The 17,315-nt window shown below is 37.1% G+C and overlaps 3 protein-coding genes across 5 annotated transcripts in view; 1 reads left to right on the top strand and 2 right to left on the bottom strand.

Annotated features, from left to right (window-relative positions):
• LOC139149532 (arylsulfatase A-like) overlaps positions 1–8,445 on the bottom strand; it is a 46,379-nt gene extending 37,934 nt beyond the window's left edge. The window contains exons 1-5 of one of the 2 annotated variants that reach the window (XM_070721330.1): positions 8,190–8,445; positions 5,342–5,968; positions 4,279–4,534; positions 3,563–4,004; positions 2,201–3,405 (exon numbers count right to left, since the gene is read on the bottom strand). In XM_070721330.1, the coding sequence (XP_070577431.1) occupies positions 3,377–3,405; positions 3,563–4,004; positions 4,279–4,534; positions 5,342–5,968; positions 8,190–8,419 (1,584 nt within the window). In that variant the 5' untranslated portion in view covers positions 8,420–8,445 and the 3' untranslated portion in view covers positions 2,201–3,376. Of the gene's footprint in view, positions 1–2,200; positions 3,406–3,562; positions 4,005–4,278; positions 4,535–5,341; positions 5,969–8,189 lie in introns of those variants that run through there. The other variant, XM_070721331.1, reaches the window with a different exon arrangement.
• The window catches only part of LOC139149537 (intraflagellar transport protein 43 homolog A-like), a 63,185-nt gene that overhangs the window by 5,787 nt on the left and 40,083 nt on the right, over positions 1–17,315 (top strand). The gene's annotated exons all lie outside the window — the stretch shown is intronic.
• LOC139149534 (arylsulfatase A-like) lies at positions 10,163–15,470 on the bottom strand. Its single transcript, XM_070721332.1, has 5 exons — positions 15,219–15,470; positions 14,163–14,789; positions 11,472–11,727; positions 10,823–11,264; positions 10,163–10,665 (listed from the first exon to the last, which is right to left on the bottom strand). Exons 1-5 carry the CDS (start codon positions 15,446–15,448, stop codon positions 10,637–10,639), a joined length of 1,584 nt encoding a protein of 527 aa, XP_070577433.1. The 5' UTR covers positions 15,449–15,470; the 3' UTR covers positions 10,163–10,636.

Consider the following 17,315-nt stretch of genomic DNA (forward strand, 5'->3'; position numbering starts at 1 on the left):
TTGGTTCTGGTTTCCTGACATTACAATGTTAGTTTGATAGACTACATCATTGCAGTCTTGTAAATGAATCATGTGAATGGCAGGTAGTATTTTAGGACTAAAGCTGTAAATTTTGATAATATTTTAAATTTTTATGTTCTTGAAAACTAGTTTTCTTGTTCCTCTTTAAAAAAGCTTTAAAGTATATTTAAATACACCAGCAAACACAATTCACAATCATGTATGATATGCAGTATTATTTTTGACAAATTAATTCTGGATGTGGACTGAAATATAAGTTGACAACAGTAACATTGGACATCACATATACATAAGCAGACTTTGCTATAACTTAAAACACTGGAGCAGTCATCAAAAGTTACAGCTAATGGAGTCACTTTAGTCACAGACAATAGAAGGAAAAAGAACTGTTCCCACTGTTACCCTCCATTTTAATGTACTCATACCAATTTCAATCCACAAACTGGTGTTTGTGTGACAATGCATATTCAGGTATTTAGATGTAGAGCTGTAACATTTGCTTTTGGGAAATGGTAGGCTTTTTTTGCATTCCAGTATTTTTTACCCAATCACAATATCATTTATATAATTTTGGATGATGGGACTGGGACTTGGGACAGATTATTTACAGAGGTGGCGTCTGACTTACAAACAGAATGGGACAAAGCAACCCCACAAGAAACTGATGACAATACTCTCTAGCATCATCTCATACCTCAGTAGATTTTCCCCCCAAAAGTTGAAATATTACAGTGAAATAATCGCAATCATACCAATCCATAATCCAATGACATTAGGTCAGAATTCGTAAGACAATAGTGGTAAACATAGACACAAAATAGCACAGAACAGACAGTAAATAGACGGTACACAAACAAAGTCCTATTCATGAAAGAAAGATATATGGACCTCTGGCCAGAAGACCAAGAAGTGATGTCAGGTGTTTCGAAAATAGTAAGCGCATCCTGCCCCACACGTGGCACCCGCCATATATCAATCTGTAAGTCAGATAGGTAGTGGTCACTAACTAAGGCCAGTGATATGTTTTTAATGAAGGTAGATGAAGGGTTTTTCATATATATCTGTACATTGTATTCACTTTGTTCATAATAGACTAATATCACTCTGGCCAAGTTATTTTCTCGTGCAGATCATGTTGAGATGAGTAAACGTGGATTTTCTGAAAGATGTGTTGTTTCCGTGCCTTTCTCCAAATTAAAAATTATTATTCAACAAAGAAAGACTGATGTGTGTTTTTGTGTGAAAGGCTGTGCCTAAAGCTGTGCGTGACACATTTAAAATGTCAATTTATTGAACAGAGCTGAAGACGTTTTGAAATGAAATGAGAAATAACTTCATTCCCTATACATATGAGTACAATGTACTTTAAGAATGATGTATTTATATGCTTCTTAATCCATATAAAACGGATTATGGATACTCATATAAATTGACAAAACAACTTTAAAAATAAATAGAAGTTTAGACGAATCAAACCAGAGCAAAAGTAAACAGAAAATCTAAACATGAAAGTGAGTTGTGTTTAACATCTTGATGATCTGATGAGGATAATTCTTGTGAAAAAAGCTATTTGCCTGTTAGTCTGCCATATTTTCTTCTGCCTGCAGCAGGAATGTTGACGTTTAGTAACCTGAAATTTGTATGTGTCGGAAAACAGGATCACAATATTGGGCTTCGATGATGCGACCATTGGAGTGACAATCGCAATAAGAAGGATGAAGAGACGCAGAGAAAAGTCTGCCATGACTGCAGTAAATAGGGCTTGTTTTAACATTCTTTTCAACTGTAAATAACACGTGTCAATCAAAATCACGGTAGTGAAAAATGAACGGTTGCTCCAGGTCAGTCATTTCATTGATAAATTTATCAAAGGTCGTGTTTTTTTGTCGGTCAAAACTGGTGACATGTTTGGATGGCATATGTTTGAATACCGTCAGTGCAACAACAATCGATAACGTTAAAAGAAGGTAGCCTAAGGGCTTTGCAGTCTTTGATAGACCACCGAAATTTATTACAGATATGATAATTGTCGCAATGATTGCTTGAAATTGTAAAATTTATTTGTGGCAGATCTGGATGGAAAAAATACAGGTCTAAAAGGACACATTTTTGTTCTCATCGATTGGACAATGTTTCGTCTGCACATTCTATGCTCTGTCGATTACTCGTGTGATGGGGACTATCCAAAGGAGTATTCTCATTAAAAAAATAATGTACACATAAGTTTTGTAAATAATAATTTTACTTTATTGTAATATCGATATTTGTTTTTTTCCACGTGTAAGTCACTACATTATTGACTTTGTTATCATGACATTTGTTAGCTGCACATACATTATACACTAAGGTAGTATGTGCCTCGAAAGTGAAAGACTTAAACTTTTGCTCAAACTTTCCCCAATCAGTCGATGAAACTTTCCACCATTCTCTCACCAACGCAGAATAAAATTCATTGGTCACCTTACAAAATTTTATGAGAGACAAATTACCTAAGATTTCCCGACATTTGAAATTCAGAATGGCCGCCATCCCTGTGTTAACTCTATGGGGAAAAATAAAATTTTGAATTTTTTCGAAAAACTAACTTAAAATTTTCTTTCATTAAGAACTTTAAAATGAGCCCCACAAGTGGTAGATCAGGAGAGAATTTATAAAATTTGAAAGCCCGAATTTCTGTCCCCGAGGATTGTTCTACCTTAACTTGAATTCAACAGAATTTCCAAATTCCTGAATTATTGATATAAATTTACTTTAGTGTCGTATTTTGCAAACACTTTGCATTGAATACCTTTGGCTTAAAATATTTAATATGTGGGTATCATCTTTAAAGGGCTGGCCAAATTGTTACATAAAATCATAGAATACTTATGCGTGTTGCCATTCTTTAGGGAGTCGTCATCGTGGTCGTCCACTTTTTTCGAGTGACTCACCTCCAATACTTCCGACTCTCTGGCCGTAAATAATGATGGCTCCCTCACTGATAAGATTTTTTGGAAAATGACCTTTGGAAGGAAGCGACATTTCTGAACAAGTAGTTGACAAAGACCACGTTAGAGTAAATCTTTCTACGAGGGCGCTATCTTGTCGTCATCATCTACATATTGTAACAATGAATTAAAACAAAAAAAAAACACAAAACAACAAACAAACAACAATTTGTGAGCCCTAGAGAAATTAAGACTACGACTTTATTCGATTTAGCCGAGCGGTTCTGTCTGATGCCTCTCGGCTAGGCGACTGATGCCGTCTGTTGTGAGTTCGAACCCGATTGAAAACTAGCTGTATTGACTTGCAGTCTCTCCAGAACAAGTAACTGTTGATGTCGAACGGAGTAGTCGCAATGTTCATGTCATCATTAATGCCACGGCGATGAGGAATTCCGACCTAAACAGAGTCAAAGAAGACTGTTAACATTTCAATTCTTGATGAATATTGCAACTTAAGATTTGGCGGAAAAACAAACTGCACAATATATTTACATATTTTGAATTTTTACATCGTTACTCTAGGGTTTTGTCAAATTTCATTAATATTGACATACCCTGTATATATTTCTCTGGAAAACTGAGTGATTTTGGTGCTTTGTGACACTGACAACACCACGGAAACGGCTGACAACCAGCATTACAGCATGGCTGTACATCTGGATCAGTCGGTTTCAACATTTCACTCTCAGCCCAATCCATGGTTAAGACATGCTTCTTGTAGATTCGCTTGATCTTGTTCAAGATTTCTATGTACTCTTCGCCCTCTTGGTTCAGATTGTAGAGCTCTGAGGGGTCTTCATGTAAGTCAAAAAGTAATGGAGGGTCGTGCTTCGTCAGTGTAGCTGATGGGCGACAGTCTGTGTCGGGGTTGTCTTCACCGCTTCCATTCGATCCTTCTGTGTAGAAGTGTGCTTTATATTGCAGATAACGCACAGCGTAGACACCAATACTTTTGGACGCATCTGGAGAATAGTAGAACAATGTTTCCCGTGGACTCTACACCAGGGAAAATGCAAAGTTAGATTCTTATACAGTGATATTTAATGAAGAGCCTTTTGTCTCATGGAATATTCGCCTGTCAAGCGTAACTTTGTAGGTAGGGCGAGGTTGTATGTAAAATCCATCAGATAATTCTGCCACGTTTATATGGTATTCTTTTATGACAGCATTCAAACCAGTATTGGCATACGTTCACGAATGACCTTAACAATCAATCTATGAGTGGCTTAGTGATAAGTATGTTAATGCATCAAATGCAAGGTTAGCGTACCTTGCCTCCATTGAACAATACTGAGCTGATGTCAGTACCATCCAAGGCAACGCTTGGCAGCTCTGCTCCAGTGAGTTTGGCTAGAGTTGGTAACAGATCCATTGTACTGGCCAGTTCACCAGTCCTGACACCAGCTGGTATTTTACCAGGCCATACTGCTATACCAGGAACTCGCTGTCCACCTTCATACGTTGTACCTTTTCCACATTTGAGTAAACCGGCCACTCCTCCTTCTCTTTTATACTCAATTGCAGGGCTTCATATTACATACAAAAGAGAAAACTTGATTTTTAAATGAGAATTATATGCATTCAGTTGTAAACTATTGATTATAGTCTCTTATATACTGTGTTCGGCCGTACATAAAAATTTAGCAACGTCCAGAAGCATAGGGAAATCGCAAATGTAGAAGGGTCCTCATGGCGAAATATTTCACTGAGCCACTTGTGGAGGGAGATCTCTCCATGCATGTAGCTTGTGAGTGAAAATTCAGCTTTATAGTCTTACAATGAAAATATCGTTGTGTAATGTTGTGCCTGAACATGTCGGAAAGTAGTACATTACAGTGAATATTTCAGATCTTCAATCCTAAGGTCTGTACTATTCGAGTTTGGTGTTTCACACTTGCATGTCTGAAAGGGCATAACTCTTTAACTTGTAACGCCTGTGGTGAATTCATGTTGAATCACAGATAAATAGAAACACAGTGTTTCTATTTGCATGTGGGTGAACTTACTTTTCGTTATCGATTCGAGCAAACGACTATGATAAAAGATATAAGCTTATAGATGATTTACTTTGCTTTTGTAGCAGTCAATAAAGTCTGAGAAAATTCAGAGAACTGAGATAGTTTACGGTTCATGATTCTGAGATCGATTTTCTTCACCCTTCATTAGTCCAAGTGTCACTTGTGGTTAGGTACACAATGGACAGTCCAAATAAAGTAGGGAAAATGACACGGGCTGTCCGCTGTGTATTGAGCAACAAGCGACTATGATTTATCTCACTTTTTATAACAAGACTTCCCTTTTTTGAAATATGTGCAAAAGAGCGCTTTGCTTACCCATTGTCTGATGAGAAAAATATTAAGGTGTTATCTGTAATCCCCTGTCTCTGAATTTCTTGTAGAACCTGCCCAACACTCCAGTCCAGTTCAGCCAAGGAATCGCCGTACACTCCACGAAGTGTGGAGTTTCGGAACCGTCTTCCTGCAAACTGGGGAACATGGCAATGTTGGAATGCGTAGTAGAGGAAGAATGGTTGATTACGCGAGGAAGTTCTAGATATGAAGTTTCTCGCAGTCACTGCATATCTCCTAGGGAGGCTGAGTAAGTCCACAGGTTGTTCAATGATTTTATCGTTCTGGAAAAGTGGGCACCCGGAAAACTGTGGCATGCACGAATGCTGGTTGCACGAAACATCTGGCCAGAAGCATGTTTGGCATGGACACTGATTATGAGAGTAGGGGATACCCATGTAGTGGTCGAAGCCAAAATTTGCGGGTAAGTATTTTTGATTCCTTCCAATTCCAAGATGCCATTTTCCGATGATCGCTGTCTGATAGCCTTGTTCTTTGAGAAGGTTTGCGATGGTCGTTTCATCCAATGGAAGGCCTCCCGTGCTGTCAGGAAATAGCACGCCTGGATAAATACCCGTGCGTGGCGGTAGTCGACCAGTCAGCAATGCTGCCCTGCACACGAACAACAATAACATCTAGTATGTCAAGTCAATTATCAATAAAACTAGAACAAAGACGAACAAATATATAACGTTGTTGAATATAGCCGCTGTTTCAAGTAAAGAAAACGGTCCTTCGGGTATGGGTTTGTGATCTACTGCGAGAACTTCGGTTACGTCTATTAACATTCCACGCGGAAATTTATCTCGAGTATTTTAAGAGAATGCACAGGCATATTCATTTCCGATTCCAAAGGAAAAAGTTGTATAGTCAACTTTGCATTGTCTTTGCAAGTCAGTTACATTGTTTTATATCTTAGAACACACGAATGAGGTGGTTGGCCAAACATGTTAAGCCCGCTCACAAATGGAATGGATAAAGAAACCGGTACCACGCTAAAATACTATAACGACCAATTGGTAATACTGATGAAAGTGCAAATTTCAAATTAATAAGGGTCAGTATAGATCACCATGAACTGACTTGAGCAATCTGAACATCGTACAAAATAGTAGGTTCTAATTAAATGTATGTTGAAATAAATCACTATTTTATCAAGAAAGCATTCCGTACTCATTTTGCCAAATTCTTCAATTCAGAGTTCTGTAAAACTATTTTTTAATGTTTAAATTGACCTGTTTGGGATATCATTAATGAAAAATGTCACTCCCATACAATTTATGTCTGTTTAGGTAAATATATAGGAAGGAGTTGTAACTTTAAAATTTCAGCCCTGTACTCGATACCTCGTCGATACTTACACCGACGGGTGATCAATTATAATCCACTGTTCCATTGCATGTATTTGCAATGTTATTGATATGATTGTACAACATCAACGGTAAAGAAGTGTTCTGCAGTATTATCAGCAACATTAGCAACATTAGCAACAACAACATGTTTACTTGGCTGTGATGTCATGGTGTCGCTGAGCTAAACTACTCGGAGAAATAATTGTAGTTCTTCTCAAGCATGACTCATATGGTTTTTTTTTCTAAACTTGAATAGATGAAGCACTACGTTGTTTTAATACTGGTGCAATTATTTGTATATTGCTTGGCTCAATGAATCTATGATATGAGCCTATATTGAGAACAAAATAGTCGTCTTGCTTAGATGTAAATTCCCGGATGTCCACGACGCAGGGAGACACGACCTTTATACTATGATCTTTGCGGCGGTATATTGTTTTAGTTGACCCAGGCTTCTATCAGTAAATTGTCAGACACAGATCAAACAATACATTTATGATAGTTGGTAAACCGACGACCGTAAAGTTATTGGAAATATTTATTTGAGTAACTTCAGAGATGATAAATTGGCGAAAATTCGATTGCTTGCAGGCATATTTGCGGAGTTCTTAGAGGGAATTGGTCATGTGATACAACTCTACATTTGATAGCATTACTGGCGTTCTCTCCATGAGATTTCTACAATACTCGAGGCACCTTGCATGATAAGGATAGTTATGGATACCGCTGAGACTTTTCATATTTTATTGGTCCCAATAGTCACATTTTTAATTAGCTGGTTGACCCGTGAGTGAAGTTCAGATATTGAATAGGTAGAGTTCGATATAAAAAATTCAAAATGCCAGTAGGGGCTATTAAAGTACAAAGAACACATGACAAGGAAACCTTAGTTTCAAAATCCCATCAACTTTAAATGAACGTTAAGAAATGTGAGAGGGTTGGAAAATAAAGAGAATAGTGTAACATTGGCGACCGCAGATTTGTCATGTGTGTAACATACCTTTCATCACACGTCCCTCCCCTGAACATTATCACGTTTAAAATTGCAGGAAAGAAGTTACAGAACATAATACATTTGTCAAACTTAATGATGATACACCTATAAAACCTGACTGATATCGACATGACTTTGGACAAGTTGCTCAAAACTTTTGGTGTCACAGCTCCAATGCACAGTAATTTGTGCCTAGGTACCCGGTGGAAAGCCTTAATTGTGATTTTGTCTACGTCATCGGGGCTGTCCGCCGTGTACCTAACTACAATCCAGCGTGCCCCAACACGTCTCTCACAGACTCACTGTATCATCAAGGTACTCACAATGTGTTTATTAGGAGGCACTAGTCTAGTTATTAAAGCGACCTGGAATTATAACCTATATCGCACTTCGAAAACGGTACATTGCGTTGATGTTTTTTTGTGGTTGCCTATCCCTGTGTCTTCTAGGGTCGAAAATGTAACATGCAATATCTAATAATACAAACCTTGAGGGACTACACGCAGAAGCTGCGACGTAGAACTGTGTGAACAACATCCCCTTCGAAGCTAACCTGTCGATGTTTGGTGTCAAGGAGGTCGGGTGACCGTAGCAACCAAGATCGCCATAGCCTACATCATCGGAAAATAGGATTACAATATTGGGCTTCGATGATGCAACGACTGTAGTACCAGTCGCAATAAAAAGAATGAAGGGACACAGAAATAAGCCTGCCATGGCCGGAGGTTACAATCACATTATTGTTATCCTTTGATCGCTTGTGTCAATGAAACTACTCGCGGCCTATTGATAACCCTGTGGATAACCGAAGCGAAAAAAACAAGCGAACGAATAAACGCCCCTACTTAAAAATCTATTCAATTGACATATTTCTCTTGAATGTTTTTGTCACTCTGCACTGTTGACATTTCTGATAACAGTCCAGTAGTATTTGTGATACATCATTTAAACACTAACACATGGTCTACAGTTCCTGTGAATTCGTTTTATATATGGTCGTTAAAATTTCTCCTGTGATGTGATATGGAGGGTTAGTTTGAAATTGGGATTTGTTGATTAAAATAATTGGTCAAACGAAACATAAGGACCGCATTCACAAATACATGTGAGGAGGGCTGGAGGAATTCAAATTCGAAAATTTTAGGGGTAGTAGAGGGTAGGACTTGAAAATTTTGCTCTGCGTGTAAGAGGACACCTGAAAATATTTTGGTTCCTTGTTATGTTTTACATTTTCAGATCCCATAGTTTGGTAGGTAACTAAAAGAAAAATGAATAACATATTTTTGTCATCCAATGTTTATAATACAGCTAGTTTTCAATTGGGTTCGAACCCACAACATACGGCATCAGTCGCCTAGCGGAGAGGCCACAGAGAGAACCGCTCGGCTAAATCTCCGATCCCAAAAAAGAGTGGTTCAATAGCCGGTTTATAATGTCAGTAATAATGTTAGTGATGATTAAACAAAATCTAGAACAATTTTGTCGCATTTCATGACTTTTATTTATTTCGAAAAAAAATCTAAAACGGTATGAATGCTATTGGATTTCCATTGGGGAAACAACAAGTAGGCCTTGTAATAGGGAAAAAGCTGCAACTGTTGATATTTTTTCAATATTTCTATGCAATGTATAATACGATGGTATCAACCGGGACTCGAACCCACAACGCACGGCACCCAATCACCTAGCGCAGAGGACAACAGACAAACCGACAATGTATCAAATACAGTTACTTGCTGTCTCCCTACAGAATGCTGAAACACACAATATACATACATATATATATATATATATATATATATATATATATATATATATATATATATATATATATATATATATATATATATATATATATATATATATACACTATTGGTGATAAATTTATTAGAGTTCACACTGAAAGTCATTTGTCAATTACACAAATGCACATTAAACATACACAGACTGTATTGCAAGCTGGACAGTTGAACATGCTGTTTAGAGAACAAGAACGCAGTTTAAGAAACTGGACAAAATTTTTGTCAAAAATATCACAACGTTAATATTATAGCTACTGCCCTGCTACTGCCAACGGGTAGTGTGTCTGTCACTGCATACCAATTGGTGTGTCACTGTTCACAAAAAATGTTGACTATGGTACACAAAAATAGTGCATCTCCTTGAATGTAATGGTACATTCTACTTCTATTCCTATATGGCTACCAGTATTTGTCATTTTACAATGAAAATACCATAGAGTGCCGCAAAGATGTGAATGATCAGTAGGAATGTTAAACTTGATGTTTCAATATTGTATCGTGTATCGACAATTTTTTTAGGTAGTGAATTTTTTAAAAATCATGTTGAAATGCTTTAAACTTATTCACACAGCCTCTGCACTATATACATCATTCTTATGGTACATTGACATTTCGATGAATATGAAATGCAACTGACAACGATATAAGTGTGGATGACACATATGTAGATTGTGTTGCTAAACTGAAAACTGAATACTTCAACATAATAAGATGTAAAACAAGATATGGAGTTAATACAAAAATCAAACATAGTGAAAAGTATCAAAATTGTACGTTTGTAATACTGTTTGCTTAAGGGTGTATGATCAGAAAAAAAATGCAGTTATTGTTATTCGCATTTGGGATTTTTGAATTCTACACCAGTTGTTGACGAAAGCAACATTATAGTAAAATTTTCTTTGCAAAACAGTAAATCCACTAAATTTCTACGAGGGCGCTATCTTGTCGTCGTCATCTACATATTGTAACACTGAAATAAAACAAAAACAAAGAAAACAAAACGACAAATAAACAAACAACAATTTGTGAACCGTACATAAATTCAGACTACCACTTGATTCTTGACTTGCAGTCTCTCCAGAACAAGTAGCCGTAGATGACGAACGGAGTAGTCGCAATGTTCATGTCATCGTTAATGCCACGGCGATGAGGAATTCCGACCTGAACAGAGTCAAAGAAGACTGTTAACATTTCAATTCTGGATGAACATTGCAACTTAAGATTTGGGGGAAAAACAAACTGCACAATATATTTATCTATTTTAAACTATTACATCGTACTCTTAAGTGTTTGTCAAATTTCATTAAAATGGACATACCCTGTGTATATTTCTCTGGAAAACTGAGTGATTTTGGTGCTTTGTGACACTGACAACACCATGGAAACGGCTTACAACCAGCATTACAGCATGGCTGAACATCTGGATCAGTCGGTTTCAACACTTCACTCTCAGCCCAATCCATGGTTAACACATGCTTCTTGTAGATTCGCTTGATCTTGTTCAAAATTTCTATGTACTCTTCGCCCTCTTGGTTCAGATTGTAGAGCTCTGACGGATCTTCATGCAAGTCAAAAAGTAAAGGAGGGTCGTGTTTCGTAAGTGTTGCTGATGGGCGACAGTCTCTATCTGGGTTTTCTTCACCGCTTCCTCCCGATCCTTTTGCGTAGAAGTGTGCTTTATATTGGCGATAACGCACAGCGTAGACACCAACACTTTTGGACGCATCTGGAGAATAGAAGAAAAATGTTTCCCGTGGACTCTGCAACAGGGAAAACGTAGCAGTTATTTCTGTCACCTTTACATTGTGTTCATTTACGCAGGCATTCAAATGGGTAAAAGTACACTTTTCGCAGTCACGAAGAACCTCTACAAACAATCTATCAGTAACCATAGACCCTGAAACTTAGTGATAGCGACTTAGTGATAAGTATATATATTAACTGCATTAAATGCAAGTTTAGCGTACCTTGCTTCCATTGAACAGCACTGAGCTGATGTCAGTGCCATCCAAGGCAACGCTTGGCAGTGCTGCTCCAGTGAGTTTGGCTAGAGTTGGTAACAGATCCATTGTACTGGCCAGTTCAGCTGTCCTGACACCAGCTGGTATTTTACCAGGCCATACTGCTATACCAGGTACTCGCTGTCCACCTTCATACGTTGTACCTTTTCCACATTTGAGTAAACCGGCCACTCCCCCTTCTCTTTTGTACTCAATAGCAGGGCTTCACATTGCATAAGAGAGACAAAAACCTGACTTTTATAAGACAATTACTTGCATTCTGTGGTAAACTACTGATTATAGTCCCTTAAAGGCTGTGTTCGACCGTACATAAAACTTTGCCAGAAGCAAAGGCAGTGATTTCTCAAAGGGAATACGCCAATGTACAAGGGTCCTCATGGTGAAAGATTTCACTAAACAATTTGTAAAGGGAGATCTCTCCATGCATGTAGCTTGTGAGTGAAAATCTGCCTTTATACTGTTAGCATGAAGACAATGTTGTATAATGTTGTCCGTGAACGTCTTGGAAAGTGTTACATTTCAGTGAATATTTCGGTCAATTCAAGGTTCTATATTGTAAGAGTTTGGTATTTCACACTTGCCTGTCTGAAAGGATACCACAAGTAACTTTTGACGCCAACGGTGAATTCATGTTTAACCATAGCCAGTAAAACGCCTTTACTGTCTATGGTTTAACCTACTTTTCGATATCTATCCGAGCAAACGACTTAACATAAAACGATAACCAAATATGAACTGTAAATGCTCACGTGTTTCATTATATATTGCAGTTATGTGTAAATTTGAACATTTGCCTTATGTTTGCAACTTCATTGAAAGTATTATGATCAACATAATAAACAATATTCACCACAGATTAACTCTATAGGTCATTAAGTATTAACATATGTAATTAGCTGAAATAAAAATAATTAATTTCTTTGACTGCTATAATTGTATCACCACTTATATAGCAAGTGTAATTGCCTTTGGTCAAGTCCTTCAAACTATATATTCCAAAAGCTCATTAGATATGCAAACTATTAATTAGCTGACATGAAAACTTAAGTGCGAAATGACTTCCAATATTGGTATAACCTGGTATAATCATCAATGTCATAGCATGTTATGCCAACTTTGATCAAATAGATCCAAGTATATATCCCTAATTAGGAAAGTTAATTAAATACACACATTAGGAATTGGCTGAAGCAAAAATGCTTAATGCCTTTCAATAATGTTAGCCCACATAATGGTATCTTTAATGTACATAGCAAGTTTCATCAATTTTGGTCATGTAAATTCAAATATATATCCCTAATTTCAAAAATTCATTAAATATGCAAATTAAGAGCTGGATGAAGTAAAAATGCTTAATGACTTTCAATAATGTCGTATCGTAGCATCTTTGATGTACATAGCAAGTTTTGTCAACTTTTGTTCAGTCAATACAGATAAATATCCCTGATTATGAAAGTTCATTAAATATGCAAATAAGGAACTGGCTAAAGTTCAAATGCTTAATGATTTTCAATAATGTTCTATCATAGTATCTTTAATGTACATAGCCAGTTTCATCAACTTTGGTCTCGTTAATTCAAATAAATACCTCTAATTAGGAAAGTTCATAAAATATGCAAATTGGCTGATGTAAAAATGCTGAATGACATTTAATAATGTTCTATCATAGTATCTTTAATGTACATGGCAAGTTTCATCAATTTTGGTCATGTAACTTCAAATAGATATCCTTAATTTCAAAAATTCATTAAATATGCAAATTAGGATTTGCATGAAGTAAAAATGCTTAATGACTTTCAATAAGGTTAAATCATAGTATCTTCAATATGCATACCAAGTTTCGTCAGTTTTGATCAAGTAAATTCAGATATATACTCCTAATTAGGAAATTTCATTAAACATGCAAATTAGTAATTATCTTTCACGTCACCCCTTAATATCTTTCAAAGCTGATATATCTTGGTGTGATCAACATTTGTAGCGAATCTCATCAAATTGTGTGCAGTCGTTGTCAATATATATCAGGTTTTTTTTCTAAAATCATTAATTATGCAAATGAGCAAAAAGTAAGCAAGCTCTTGCCATTTGCAAACTGAATCTATGTACCAGATTTGATTCTGATCGGATGAGCCGTTTTTGAGATATTGGGTACACAGACAGACAGAGAGACAGACAGACAGACAGACAGACAGACACACAGACAGACAGACATCGCTGCGACATATGCCCACGTGTGTCAACACGTCAGCAAAAAAGGGTTTCCTTTGCTTTTGTATCAGTCAATAAAGTCCGAGAAAGTTCCGAGTGCTGAGATAGCTTAGGGTTCATGATTCTGAAAACGTTTTTCTTCTTGATGTTTTATCTGTTTTGTTTGAAGTAAACGTTTTTGGAATAACACCAAATGATATAGTTTTTACTTTTTTCTTGTTCATCCCACGGTTGCTTGTGGTTAGGTATACAATGAAAAGCCCCTATCTAGTTGAAAAAATGACACAGGGGCTGTCGACCGTGTACCGAACTACAAGCGAGTTTGGTTAATTTCCAATTTTGTTCCGAACCAGAATTCCCTTTCGATAATATTGGTCGCTCCCCTTTGAAGCAGTAACTTTGATTCATGTACAAAAACGCTTTGCTCACCCATTGTCTGATGAGAAGAATATTAAGGTGTTATCTGTGATCCCCTGTCTCTGAATCTCTTCCAGAACCTGCCCAACACTCCAGTCCACTTCAGCCAAGGAATCACCATACACTCCACGAAGCGAAGAGTTGCGGAACCGTTTTCCCGCAAACTGAGGAACGTGGCAATGTTGGAATGCGTAGTAGAGGAAGAATGGTTGATTTCGCGAGGAAATTCTAGATATGAAGTTTCTCGCAGTCACTGCATATCTCCTATGAAGGTTGGGTAAGTCTACAGGCTGTTCAATGATTTTATCATCGAGGAAAAGTGGACACCCGGAAAACTGTGGCCTGCACGAATGCTGGTTACACGTGACATCTGGCCAGAAGCATGTTTGGCATGGACACTGATTGTGAGCATAGGGGATACCTAAGTAGTGGTCAAAACCAAAATTTGTGGGTAAATATTTTTGATTCCTTCCAATTCCAAGATGCCATTTTCCGATGATCGCTGTCTGATAACCTTGTTCCTTGAGTAGATTTGCGATGGTCGTTTCATCCAATGGAAGGCCTCCTGTGCTGTCAGGAAATAGTGCGCCTGGATAAATGCCCGTGCGGGGCGCCAGTCGACCGGTCAGCAATGCCGCCCTGCACACGAACAATAACATAAAGTATGTCAAGTCAATTATAAATAAAACCGGAACAAAGATTAAGAAGTATTAGTGATGTCGAATACAGCTTCTGTTACAAGTCAGGGAAAACGTTCCTTCAGATATGTGTGGCTAGGTACACGGTGGAAAGCCCTTTTGATTTTGTCTACGTAATTGGGGTTGTCCGCCGTGTACCTAAACCACAATCTAGTGTGTCCCAACGCGTCTCTCACAGACTCACTGCATCATCAAGGTACTTTCAATGTTTTAATTCAATGACACAAGTCTGTGGTTAATTAAAACGACCTGGAATTACAACCTATATCGCACGTCGGAATCAGTATTTTACTTTGACATTTGTTGTAGTTGCCTATCCCTGTGTTTTCTAGGGTCGAAAATGTAACATGCAATATCTAATAATACAAACCTTGAGGGACTACACGCAGAAGCTGCGACGTAGAACTGTGTGAACAACATTCCCTTCGATGCTAACCTGTCGATGTTTGGTGTCGAGGAGGTCGGGTGACCGTAGCAACCAAGATCGCCATAGCCTACATCATCGGAAAATAGGATTACAATATTGGGCTTCGATGATGCAACGACTGTAGTACCAGTCACAATAAAAAGAATGAAGGGACGCAGAAATAAACCTGCCATTGCCGGAGGTTACAATCACGTAATTGTTATCCTCTGATCGCTTGTGTAAATGAAACTACTCGCGGCCAATTGATAACCCTGCGGATAACCGAAGCGAAAAAAGCAAGCGAACGAATAAACGCCCCTACTTAAAAATCTATTCAATTGACATATTTCTCTTGAGTGTTTTCGTCACTCTGCACTGTTGACATTTCTGATAACAGTCCAGTAGTATTTGTGATACATCATTCAACAATAACACATGGTCTACAGTTCCTGTGAATTCGTTTTATGGTCGTTAAAATTTCTCCTGTGATGTGATATGGAGGGTTAGTTTGAAATTGGGATTTGTTGATTAAAATAATTGGTCAAACGAAACTTAAGGGCCGCATTCACAAATACATGTGAGGAGGGCTGGAGGAATTCAAATTCGAAAATTTTAGGGGTAGTAGAGGGTAGGACTTGAAAATTTTGCTCTGCGTGTAAGAGGGCACCTGAAAATATTTTGGTTCCTTGTTATGTTTTACATTTTCAGATCCCATAGTTTGGTAGGTAACTAAAAGAAAAATGAATAACATATTTTTGTCATCCAATGTTTATAATACAGCTACTTTTCAATTGGGTTCGAACCCACAACATACGGCATCAGTCGCCTAGCGGAGAGGCCACAGAGAGAACCGCTCGGCTAAATCTCCACTCCCAAAAAAGAGTGGTTCAATAGCCGGTTTATAATGTCAGTAATAATGTTAGTGATGATTAAACAAAATCTAGAACAATTTTGTCGCATTTCATGACTTTTATTTATTTCGAAAAAAAATCTAAAACGGTATGAATGCTATTGGATTTCCATTGGGGAAACAACAAGTAGGCCTTGTAATAGGGAAAAAGCTGCAACTGTTGATATTTTTTCAATATTTCTATGCAATGTATCAAATACAGTTACTTGCTGTCTCCCAACAGAATGCTGAAACACACAATATATATATATATATATATATATATATATATATATATATATATATATATATATATATATATATATATATACACTATTTGTGATAAATTTATTAGAGTTCACACTAAAAGTCATTTGTCAATTACACAAATGCACATTAAACATACACAGACTGTATTGCAAGCCGGACAGTTGAACATGCTGTTTAGAGAACAAGAACGCAGTTTAAGAAACTGGACAAAATTTTTGTCAAAATTATCACAACGTTAATATTATAGCTACTGCCCTGCTACTGCCAACGGGTAGTGTGTCTGTCACTGCATACCAATTGGTGTGTCACTGTTCACAAAAAATGTTGACTATGGTACACAAAAAGAGTGCATCTCCTTGAATGTAATGGTACATTCTACTTCTATTCCTATATGGCTACCAGTATTTGTCATTTTACAATGAATATACCATAGAGTGCCGCAAAGATGTGAATGATCAGTAGGAATGTTAAACTTGATGTTTCAATATTGTATCGTGTATCGACAATTTTTTTTGGTAGTGAATTTTTTAAAAATCATGTTGAAATGCTTTAAACTTATTCACACAGCCTCTGCACTAATATACATCATTCTTATGGTACATTGACATTTCGATGAATATGAAATGCAACTGACAACGATATAAGTGTGGATGACACATATGTAGATTGTGTTGCTAAACTGAAAACTGAATACTTCAACATAATAAGATGTAAAACAAGATATGGAGTTAATACAAAAATCAAACATAGTGAAAAGTATCAAAATTGTACGTTTGTAATACTGTTTGCTTAAGGGTGTATGATCAGAAAAAAATGCAGTTATTGTAATTCGCATTTGGGATTTTTGAATTCTACACCAGTTGTTGACGAAAGCCACATTATAGTAAAATTTTCTTTGCAAA

Source organism: Ptychodera flava, chromosome 14 (genome assembly GCF_041260155.1).
Source record: "Ptychodera flava strain L36383 chromosome 14, AS_Pfla_20210202, whole genome shotgun sequence".
Classification (NCBI taxonomy): Eukaryota; Metazoa; Hemichordata; class Enteropneusta; family Ptychoderidae; genus Ptychodera; species Ptychodera flava.

Excerpts from the sequence above, each read along its gene's own strand:
- LOC139149534 (XM_070721332.1), bottom strand. The coding sequence starts at position 15,448 with ATGGCAGGTTTATTTCTGCGTCCCTTCATTCTTTTTATTGTGACTGGT. Across the intron at positions 11,265-11,471 it reads TGCTGTTCAATGGAAGCAAG|AGTCCACGGGAAACATTTTT; the intron begins GTACGCTAAACT and ends TCCCTGTTGCAG. Across the intron at positions 10,666-10,822 it reads TCCAGAGAAATATACACAGG|GTCGGAATTCCTCATCGCCG; the intron begins GTATGTCCATTT and ends GACTCTGTTCAG.